This window comes from Anomaloglossus baeobatrachus, chromosome 1 (assembly GCF_048569485.1).
Source record: "Anomaloglossus baeobatrachus isolate aAnoBae1 chromosome 1, aAnoBae1.hap1, whole genome shotgun sequence".
NCBI classification, from domain to species: Eukaryota; Metazoa; Chordata; class Amphibia; order Anura; family Aromobatidae; genus Anomaloglossus; species Anomaloglossus baeobatrachus.
The window spans coordinates 84,281,329-84,293,400 of NC_134353.1; the positions used below are offsets into that span (position 1 = coordinate 84,281,329).

General features: G+C 42.9%; 1 protein-coding gene across 1 annotated transcript in view; it reads right to left on the minus strand.

The window, feature by feature from the left end:
* The window catches only part of RAB28 (RAB28, member RAS oncogene family), a 175,809-nt gene that overhangs the window by 109,222 nt on the left and 54,515 nt on the right, over positions 1-12,072 (minus strand). Inside the window, exon 4 of the mRNA XM_075333507.1 lies at positions 1,210-1,339. Within this exon, the coding sequence (XP_075189622.1) occupies positions 1,210-1,339 (130 nt within the window). The remainder of the gene's footprint in view (positions 1-1,209; positions 1,340-12,072) is intronic.

The window sequence follows — 12,072 nt, forward strand, 5'->3', positions numbered from 1 at the left end:
CACGCTGTGGTTTTTGCTGCGGTTTTGCTGCATGAATTGCTGTGGAGAATGTTCATAACCTTTCTGCAGACATTCCCAAAACCTATGGTAAAAAAAAAAAATGCTGTGCGCACACTGCGTTTTTTTCACCTATAGGTTTGGCTGCAGGATTTCTGCAGCAAAAAGAATGTGCATGTCACTTCTTTTCCGCAGGTACCTGCTTTTTTTGCCATAGATAATGGTCAAAAACCGCAGGGAACAATCTGTGGAAAAATTGCAGCAAACGGCGATAAAACCGCATGCGGTTTGCTGCAGTTTTTTACCGCAGATGCGGTAATCTTTCAGAGGCTGTGGAATTTTCTCAAGAAAATTCAATTTTCAAGTGCGCACATAGCCTAAAAGTGTTACTTCTATTTCGGTAATAACACACTTTGATCACATCATGAAGATTCTTCTGTTTCAACTTAGATGCAAGAGGTTCAGCTTTATCTTTTGACAATGAAAGGTCTCTGATGAGATCTGCTCCATCAGGTACATACCCATTTTGACTTGAGGTCTCTATGTCTTCAACAGTAGCTCCAGACAACGGTGGTATGGGAACCTGCAAGATACCATCATGTGGAACTGGCCTAATCGCAGATTCAAGTTCAGTGTAATTAATCTTTTGTTTGTTCTTTGTAGAAAAGCCCTTCAGTTTGACAAAACAAAAGTAGCAGTCATCACGATGATTTTTGGGTTCTCTCCAAATCATGGGAACAGCAAATGGCATAGCCACTTTCTTCATATTCAATGAGTCATGAAGACCCCATTTGAACAACATGAGCATATCACATGAGGGGCCCAGCATACATTGAAAATGCAGAAATAACGGAATAAAAATACTTCTATCTCAGAAACTTTATGTGATAGAGCAAAACTAAGAATATTTTTGGAATCAGCACATCAAACTCCATAAAACAGACATATTACCTTTGCTGATGATTTTTTTGTGTTGACCAGTGTAATTGCAGCCGAAAGCGACCATATATTTTAAGTCTAATGGCATTGTGGGTCATATTTAGCAATAATGATACTTAAAAAAAGAAGCAAGAAGTTAATTTGCTCCAGAGAACACATCTGACCAACTTTAGGGTAAGGATATAAAAACCTATGGAACTGGTCTTTACGTGAAGTATATACCATAAATACAAACAAAACACATAAATGGTGCAGTCTTCAAGATGTACTTACTTTTATTGCCTACAAGCGCAACAAACGGTTGTGTTTCGGATTCTTCATTTACTTTCTTTACCATAGAAAACCAATCTTCTAGATTCTCAAAACTCTGATAGTTGGTGATATCATAGACGAGGAGAACGCCCTGAAAGAGATAGAGATCCGGGTTATTATACGTATTACACAATATACAGCAGAATAAGAGGCAGAGCCACAATCCATGTACAATCTAATCATTCTGTCACTATCAGACTAATAAATACTGATCAGCGAGCATTACTATAGAGACCCAGACATCTACGCCTGCGATGTTTACATCCTATGACATATATTAATAATCGGCAAGCACTACTGGGATTATCAGAGGTTATCTGTAGGTGGTGGAGGCGGTAACAAACGTGAACTTAGTATCAGATAATTGCCTCAACATAGATAAGGGAACAACTGCTGAGTAACACCAGGATCCAAGGAGATTGGGAGGATCTGAGGAGAAATCGTCTAAGATAAAGATGTAATGCTATTAAATAGGCACTAAAAGCCAAACCAGACGGCTATAGGTGGCTTTACACACTGCAACATCTCAAACGACATCGCTGTAACGTCACCGGTTTTGTGACGTAATAGCGACCTCCCCAGCGACATTGCAGTGTGTGAAACACATCAGCGACCTGGCCCCTGCTGTGAAGTTGTGATCGCTACAAATCGTTCAGGACCATTCTTAGGTCCTTTGTTTCCCGCTGTGCAGCATGCATCGCTAGAAAGTTTCAGTGTGTAAAGGGGACTTTACAGCGACTTCCATTTCAAAAAGCTGCTTTACAACGTCCCCAACAACCAGCTAGGTCGCTCTGCAGGTCCGGATCACTGTTGCGTCGTTGGCCAGGTCTGCCTGTTTGACAGCTCACCAGAGACTTTGTAGCGATCCCAGCCAGGTTGGGATCGCTGGTGGGATCGCTAGAAAGTCTCAGTGTGTAAACCCAGCTTATCTGTAGGTAGATGTTTAACGGGCCCGGTCTCTGATCAATACAGAGCGAGGATTGGGTGGTGGATGGTAACCCTTAATGCCGGTATACTGATAAATAATAATCTGGTTGTCTTCAGTGCAATGAAAATCGGTTCCCCAACTTGTGGCAGGAGGGAGAGTCAGTCGAGAGACCGCAACGATCACTGAAGTATTGGACAGGAGCGCAGGAGTGGTGGCCACTGTGCCTACAAGACAGGGATGGCATCAGAGGAGTTAAGGACAAAGAGTGGTGCTGAAATACAAACATGCCTGATCCGCTTCCCCCCCTACCCCCACCCCACACACCTCCCTGGTCATCTACAATTAGGGGACACCCCCACACACATAAGACTGCCAGTCAATCCCTCAAAAAAATGGTGGTTCTTGTCAATGGTCGCCTATGGGCACCTTAAGGCTGCACTCAAGTCATTACCAAAAAAGCCCAGGGCTTCACAAGCCAAGACAACTTACATTTCAAAACACTAACACACAGTTTCATCCAGATCTATTCAATGACAGAATAAAAAGTGCCCACCTGACTTGTTTCTTCCAGGAAAACAAGAAAATTCACTTATTAATTGCAAAGAACCAAGCCAAGAAGTGGACGTCCAGGAAAAATATCAGAGTCAACAAGTCGGCTCAACACAAGGTCTATCAGGTGTGGAGCATTAAACATGGCAGTGGAGGCAGCTCGTATGCTTGGCAACAGGGAGCTCACAGATGTCCATGTAAGCACCATGCAACGCACAATGCCCAAGTCTGGAATGGTAGCCCGAAAAAAAAAAAAAAAAAAAAAAAAGGTTAAGAAGCCTCAACTTCAATATCATCAAAAAAGTGTCAGCTCAAGTTGGCAAAGACGTGCGAAAATTGGAAAGTAGAAGATTGGATACGGGTGATTTAGAGCGATCAGACGAAAGTCAATAGACTAGGCTCGGATAGATGCAAATGGGAAAAAGAAAGAAGAATAAAAGAGAAACTCAAAAGAACTGTCAAGTTCAGTGGAGGAAGCCTCATGGTATGGGGATGTTTCACAGCCAAAGGCGTTGGATACTTGACCAGGATCGATGGTGGTCTCCATGCTGAGGTATATCTAAGTATCCTATGAGATTAGTTACTTCATACACTCAAGTACTATGGGTATGAAAAGGATGAGATAGTGTTCCAACAGGACAATGACTCAAAACATGTCATTATTGGCGAAGAAATGATTCAATGACAATGAAGTAGAGGTGCTGGATTGGCCCCAACAGTCCCTAGACCTCAAGCCAATACCTTGTGGGTAGAGTTGAAAAGGAAGTTCTATACCTACCCAAGTGAGGCGACCAGTATGCACCAACATTGGGACCATGTAGAAGAGACGTGGACTCAGATTTCGATCGAGACATACTTGAATCTGATAGAAAGGCCAGAAGGATTCAAGCAGTGCTGAAAGCCAAAAGGTGGATTTACAAAATACTAACAAAATAATAAAAATATAATTTTGATTTTTAGGAGCAAAACAGTAACAATGCAGTAACAAGACAAGATTCTGCATAATTAATCATATGCTAAATAGTTGCAAGTCAAATTTATGTATGAGATAGCCAAGATGATTGTCTATAAAATGAAGGTAGTCTAATGCTCAAAGCTGTAGCGGATGGTGAGATATGGAGCTTGAAAGTCAAAAGTTGATAACAGTGTTACCCTTTTGCTTGTCACTGTAAGTCAATAGTTATAAACATTAACCATAAACACGGCTCCTATAAATCCAGCCCTCCCATATAGTGACTGGTTAAACTTAATGACAAGTAATCTAAAATTTATTTGCTACTCTTATGGAAAAGTGAAAGGTTATTTTTTCAGTCAATAAAAGAAAAATGTGTCGTTCATTCATTCTGCCCATAGTACAAAGACATAGGACTCACAATCATGCTTCAGTCTAGTGGAAGGGTCGGGCGGCCGTATAGGGTGCGGGTTTTAAAAATTAATGAATAGCATGATATGAAAATTCATTTGGAAAGTAATTAATTCCCAAAATAGTCAAAACTGAATGGACTCATTCAGAGATGCAAATGGGGTCTGCCGGGAAACGTCAGTAAAATAATTACAATCTTCCAAGTGCGTGGCCAACATTTCGTAAATGCAATTCATCTACATTTCAGCCAAACCTTTAGCTCTTTAGCATTTATTGTATGTGCGGACACTGACTGTACCTCTTGTATTTAGCATTAAAGCTCTGAAATTGGAAAAAGAAGATACAGTGCCTTGCGAAAGTATTCGCCCCCCTTGAATTTTTCAACCTTTTCCCACATTTCAGGCTTCAGACATAAAGATAAAAATTTTGGTTATGGTGAAGAATCAACAACAAGTGGGACACAATTGTGAAGGTGAACGAAATGTATTCCTTATTTTAAACTTTTGTAAAAAAGAATAAACTGAAAATTGGGGCGTGCAATATTATTCGGCCCCTTTACTTTCAGTGCAGCAAATTCATTCCAGAAGTTCATTGAGGCCCATGATCACTCTGGATGAACTGCAGAGATCTACAGCTGAGGTAGGAGAGTCTGTCCATAGGACAACAATCAGTCGTACACTGCACAAATCTGGCCTTTATGGAAGAGTGGCAAGAAGAAAGCCATTTCTCAAAGATATCCATGAAAAGTGTCGTTTAAAGTTTGCCAAAAGCCACCTGGGAGACACCAAACATGTGGAAGAAGGTGCTCTGGTCAGAGGAAACCAAAATTGAACTATTTGGGCACAATGCCAAACGATATGTTTGGCGTAAAAGCAACACAGCTCATCACCCTGATCACACCATCCCCACTGTCAAACATGGTGGTGGCAGAATCATGGTTTTGGCCTGCTTTTCTTCAGCAGGGACAGGGAAGATGATTAAAATTGATGGGAATATGGATGAAGCCAAATACAGGACCATTCTTGAAGAAAACCTGTTGGAGTCTGCAAAAGACCTGAGACTGGGACGGAGATTTGTCTTCCAACAAAACAATGATCCCAAACATAAAGAAAAATCTACAATGGAATGGTTCACAAATAAAACGTATCCAGGTGTTAGAATGGTCAAGTCACAGTCCAGACCTGAATCCAATCGAGAATCTGTGGAAAGAGCTGAAAACTGCTGTTCACAAACGCTCTCCATCCAACTTTACTCAGCTCCAGCTGTTTGCAAAGGAAGAATGGGACGGAGACAGTTTGCGGATACTGGTAGATAAGTCCCTGCTGGGAATTTACATTCTAATATCCGTATTTATATGATAATATTCATCTGGTGTTTTGCTCTTTGAGCAATTGTCTAATCTGTTAATTTAGGCAGTCTGAGTTTAGTTCCCGATAACTAGGAGGACTTAACTTTTGCCTTTTCTGACCTCTGACAGATTTTTGGGCACAAACCATTTTCACAGTAATTTTTGGTGATGGGGTTAATCTTTGGTAAATATCAAACGAGGGTAAGATAGGGTACAGCCGACGAGGAGCGGGGGGCACCCTAAACATTATGGTGCAACTCCGCTGGTAGGCAGGTGACAGTGAGGGCCAATTGACAGCAGATATATTGTCCCTGATTACTAGTATTAACTCTGTAGGTATCGGTGAACACGGTCACCCCCTCTTTACCACTTTATCATACCCTATCTTGCATTTTGTACTTCACACCCTTCACTTGACTACGGTCAGATAGAATTAAACTGTTGGTTCTGAGGCCTACCGTTTTAATCTATTGAAATAAAGTATTGTTTTAGGGGATTTTTTTCTTCGGTCTTTATTCTATTTATTCCTCTTTTTGATTATTGATTTGGTTTTTGCAAAGGAAGAATGGGCAAGAATTTCAGTCTCTTCATGTCCAAAACTGATAGAGACATACCCCAAGCGACTTGCAGCTGTAATCGCAGCAAAAGGTGGCCATACAAAGTATTAACTTAAAGGGGATGAATAATATTGCACGCCCCAATTTTTAGTTTATTATTTTTAAAAAAGTTTCAAATAAGCAATAAATTTCATTCAACTTCACAATTGTGTCCCACTTGTTATTGATTCTTCACCATAACATTAAAATTTTTCTCTTAATGTATGAAGACTGAAATGTGGGAAAAGGTTGAAAAATTCAAGGGGGCCAAATACTTTCAGAAGGCAGTGTACAGTGCTCGCCAAAAGTATTGGTACCCCTGCAATTCTGTCAGATAATACTCTGCAATCATTTTCAAGACTAAACTATCACAAATTCTTTGGTATTATTATCTTCATTTAATTTGTCTTCAATGAAAAAAAAAATTAAAAAAATTGCCATAAAGCCAAATTGGATATAATTCTACACCAAACAAAAAAGGGGGTGGACAAAAGTATTGGCACTGTTTGAAAAATCATGTGATGCTTCTCTAATTTGTGTAATTAACAGCACCTGTAACTTACCTGTGGCACCTAACAGGTGTTGGCAATAACTAAATCACACTTGCAGCCAGTTGACATGGATTAAAGTTGACTCAACCTCTGTCCTGTGTCCTTGTGTGTACCACATTGAGCATGGGGAAAAGAAAGAAGATCAAAGAACTGTCTGAGGACTTAAGAATCCAAATTGTGAGGAAGCATGAGCAATCTCAAGGCTACAAGTCCATCTCCAAAGACCTGAAAGTTCCTGTGTCTACGGTGCGCAGTGTCATCAAGAAGTTTAAAGCCCATGGCACTGTGGCTAACCTCCCTAGATGTGGAAGGAAAAGAAAAATTGACGAGAGATTTCAACGCTAGATTGTGCGGATGGTGGATAAAGAACCTCGACTAACATCCAAACAAGTTCAAGCTGCCCTGCAGTCCGAGGGTACATCAGTGTCAACCCGTACTATCCGTCGGCGTCTGAATGAAAAGGGACTGTATGGTAGGATACCCAGGAAGACCCCACTTCTTACCCCGAGACATAAAAAAGCCAGGCTGGAGTTTGCCAAAACTTACCTGAGAAAGCCTAAAACGTTTTGGAAGAATGTTCTCTGGTCAGATGAGACAAAAGTAGAGCTTTTTGGGAAAAGCCATCAACAGAGTTTACAGGAAAAAAAAAAAAAGGCATTCAAAGAAAAAACACGGTCCCTACAGTCTAACATGGCGGAGGTTCCCTGATGTTTTGGGGTTGCTTTGCTGCCTCTGGCACTGGACTGCTTGACCGTGTGCATGGCATTATGAAGTCTGCAGAGTACCAACAAATTTTGCAACATAATGTAGGGCCCAGTGTGAGAAAGCTGGGTCTCCCTCAGAGGTCATGGGTCTTCCAGCAGGACAATGACCCAAAACACACTTCAAAAAGCACTAGAAAATGGTTTGAGAGAAAGCACTGGAGACTACTAAAGTGGCCAGCAATGAGTCCAGACCTGAATCCCATAGAACACCTGTGGAGAGATCTCAAAATGGCAGTTTGGAGAAGGCACCCTTCACATCTCAGGGACCTGGAGCAGTTTGCCAAAGAAGAATGGTCTAAAATTCCAGCAGAGAATTGTAAGAAACTCATTGATGGTTACCGGAAGCGGTTGTTTGCAGTTATTTTGGCTAAAGGTTGTGCAACCAAGTATTAGCCTAAGGGTGCCAATACTTTTGTCTGGCCCATTTTTGGAGTTTTATGTGAAATGATCAATGATTTGATTTTTGTTTCATTCTCTTTTGTGTTTTTTCATTGCAAGCAAAATAAATGAAGATAATAATACCAAAGAATTTGTGATTGCAATCATTTTCAGGAAGAAACTGAGTATTATCTCACAGAATTGCAGGGGTGCCAATACTTTTGGCAAGCACTGTATATCTATAAGAAGGGAAATCTCAAAGCGGATCTTAAGGCCCCGTCACACTAAGCAACATCGCTAGCAACATCGCTGGTAACGAACAACTTTTGTGACGTTGCTAGCGATGTTGCTGTGTGTGACATCCAGCAACAACCTGGCCCCTGCTGTGAGGTCGTTGGTTGTTGCTGAATGTCCTGGGCCATTTTTTAGTTGTTGCTGTCCTGCTGTGAAGCACAGATCGCTGTGTGTGACAGCGAGACAGCAACAACTAATGTGCAGTGAGCAGGGAGCCAGCTTCTGCGGAGGCTGGTAACCACAGTAAACATCGGGTAACCAAGAAGCCCTGTACTTGGTTACCCGATATTTACCTTTGATACCAGCCTCCTCCGCTCTCACTGCCTGTGCTGCCGGCTCCTGCTCTGTGCACATGTAGCTGCAGCACACATCAGGCAATTAACCCGATGTGTGCTGTAACTAGGAGAGCAAGGAGCCAGCACTAAGCAGTGTGCGCTGCTCCCTGCTCTGTGCACATTTAGCTGCAGCACACATCAGGCAATTAACCTGATGTGTGCTGTAAGTAGGAGAGCAAGGAGCCAGCGCTCAGTGTGCGCTGCTCCCTGCTCTGTGCACATTTAGCTGCAGCACACATCGGGTTAATTAACCTGATGTGTGCTGTAACTAGGAGACTGGGGGCTGGTCACTGGTTGCTGGTGAGCTCACCAGCAACTCGTGTAGCCACGCTCCAGCGATCCCTGCCAGGTCAGGTTGCTGGTGGGATCGCTGGAGCGTCGCAGTGTGACAGCTCACCAGCAACCTCCTAGCAACTTACCAGCGATCCCTATCGTTGTTGGGATCGCTGGTAAGTTGCTTAGTGTGACTGGACCTTTAAAATCTAAGTGTTCACTTTACCTAATCGTAGGTGTGATTCTCAAACGTATCCTCTGGCGATTATCTAAGTCGTATAGACATCACAATAATCTGGCAACGGCTTATCTCCATCTCTGATGAAAACTAATATCTCATTCAAGAGCTGACAGCCATCTTTTGTGTTAAGTGGACACACGAGATAATGTTTAGCCAAACGCTTGTTCGTCGGACGGCCATTTCTCTGAACTCCATCATACACACCATCCACCATCGGCCAAGCGCTCACAGGTTTCCAATGAGGAGAAAGAAAAGAGAAGCTGATCTTGTCTGTCGTTGAGCACAGATGACCTTGCAGCAGCCCTGACAAATCAAATGCCACAGCAGGGACACCAGACGGTAGAGATTAGCTAGCTTCCCATCTTAATGGTGTCTGCCGGCAAAGGAGTTCCACAAATTGATCTATGTAATCTGGGAGCAGCAATGTGTCACTCACTGGGTTGTGGTTGTTATTTTGATAAAATTAGTGTTTTATCAGCAGGAGATTATCATTACAGGACTAGGTGTCTCATGCTATGTAGTCCTCCTGCTTTGTTTAAACAAGTCACCACCACTGATTAGCAGCTTTGTCATTGTACAGTACACACAGAAAGCAGTGATGTCGGCAGCGTTACACAAAGCTCAGCATTCTGAGCTCTGCTAGATCTGTAACATAGAAAACTGTAGTTGTAACAAAATGATAGTATGCAGACCAGCAAGTGACACATCGCTGGAATCAAGGCCTCAGCTCCTACATCATACTGCTTCCAGATAACGTAGCAAAAACCTGGTGACGCATTCTCTTTAAGCCCAGGAAAATCTACCTCATGAGCAACTTTGAAAATGCAGTTGATGGACGTCTTGGAAGGGTTATTGGTGGGTCCCATCCCTGATCCTGAGACTAAAGTGACCATGGTCGTTAAGTGTTGTATGCCATGTAGTTATTTTCCTGCACACAGGAGCCCCTCTACCGGCTATACAGGGACCTGCACCGCAGTGACAGTTAAGTGAATAGGGCTGTGCTACAATTTCCTTCGCAATCGGCTGTAGCACTAGGTTAGTGTTGTGGTCCCTCCTTTCTCAAGACCAGTCCCCGACCCTACCAGCTTGTCATTGGTTTATAAGATAGTAATAATCCTTTAATGAGGTTGTGTCATCACAGACATCCCCAATCCTTACATGAACGGTCATTAAAATGAGCTGATCACAATGGGACAGACTTCTACACAATTTGACTTGTTGGGGGAAATTGCCATAAACCGCCCATGTACTGGTTGATACAAGGGAATATAGCATTGCGTGGATGGTCAATCAAATGAAATGAATGGCCATTAATTAAATACGTGGACTCACAAAGTGCATATGGCTCAAATAACTGGAAAAGAGTGTGGTGATATAGATCAGAATTTAGGCTTTACAGCCACTTAAATGTGTGTCAAGAGATCAAATCATATGTAGAATACACCAAGGGTTAATTAAACTTTAAACTGGAAGAATGTTCATAATAGACGTTTTTTTTCCATCTGGAGAGAATATTAGACAGGCGACTAAATTCAAGAGAATCTACTTTTTCTTCTCCCCATCCAACTACAGGACTAACTTAATGCAACAAAACACTTAAAGGGGTTGTCTACTACTAGGACAACCTCTTCTGCCTCCACGTTTCTCCCAGGTAAAATAAGCCTATACTCACCTACTGTTCCAGTGGTGCCATGATTCTCGTTCCATGGACTCGTGACGTCAAGCGAGCCCCGTGTCCAATCAGCACCACCTTCTTTATCCCAGTCATCGGACCAAAAGTGTTAATCAACAGGAAGTGAGAGCTGTGACTGCACTCACTTCCTGTTGCTTGCTTGCTTGGTCTGAAGGCGAGAAGAGCAAAGTCAACGCTGATTGAACATAGGGTTCGCGTGACGTCAAGTGAGCTGCGGAAATGGGAACCACGGCATCACCAAAACAGTGTCGACACGAGAGGTGAGATAGGCTTTATTTTTTTTTTACCTGGGGGAAAGGTGGAATCAGAAGGGGTTGTCCTAGTAGTGGACAACCCCTTTAACTTAGCTACATGTGTGGTAATAAATGGGGCAGAAACTCTAGCCCTGGCTACACATGTTCATGTAAATTATTTAAAGGGAATGTGTAAGCCAGTTTTCACACTAGCCACTAAACCAGCCATGTTTCACTATTCTTTATTTTTATATATTTTAATGTAAAGCCAGATAAAATAGAAAACTATAATAAATGTCATGAAGCACAAACACCACGTTGCCCGGTCTATACAGGCAATACTGGAAGGAACCTGGTTCATCCTATATCACCACTATGGGGAAGATTTAAGCAAGGATAATTACAACAAATAAAAAAAAATCTTTCCACAAAGTACAAAAAAAAAGAAAAAATATTTACTTGTTTAGTCCCAACCTTGAGTGTTACTAATTAGAGTTGAGCGGACTGCCAATAATGAGAGAGAGAGAGGGACAGAGAGAGGGACAGAGAGAGAGACAGAGAGAGGGACAGAGAGAGAGACAGAGAGAGGGACAGAGAGAGAGACAGAGAGAGAGACAGAGAGAGAGACAGAGAGAGGGACAGAGAGAGGGACAGAGAGAGGGACAGAGAGAGGGACAGAGAGAGGGACAGAGAGAGGGACAGAGAGAGGGACAGAGAGAGAGACAGAGAGAGGGACAGAGAGAGGGACAGAGAGAGGGACAGAGAGAGGGACAGAGAGAGGGACAGAGAGAGGGACAGAGAGAGGGACAGAGAGAGAGACAGAGAGAGAGACAGAGAGACGGACAGAGAGAGAGACAGAGAGACAGACAGAGAGACAGAGAGAGAGACAGAGAGACAGACAGAGAGACAGAGAGACAGACAGAGAGACAGAGAGACAGAGAGACAGAGAGACAGACAGAGAGACAGAGAGACAGAGAGACAGAGAGACAGAGAGAGGGACAGAGAGACAGAGAGACAGAGAGAGGGACAGAGAGACAGAGAGACAGAGAGAGGGACAGAGAGACAGAGAGACAGAGAGAGGGACAGAGAGACAGAGAGACAGAGAGAGGGACAGAGAGACAGAGAGAGGGACAGAGAGACAGAGAGAGGGACAGAGAGACAGAGAGACAGAGAGAGGGACAGAGAGACAGAGAGACAGAGAGAGGGACAGAGAGACAGAGAGAGGGACAGAGAGACAGAGAGAGGGACAGAGAGACAGAGAGACAGAGAGAGGGACAG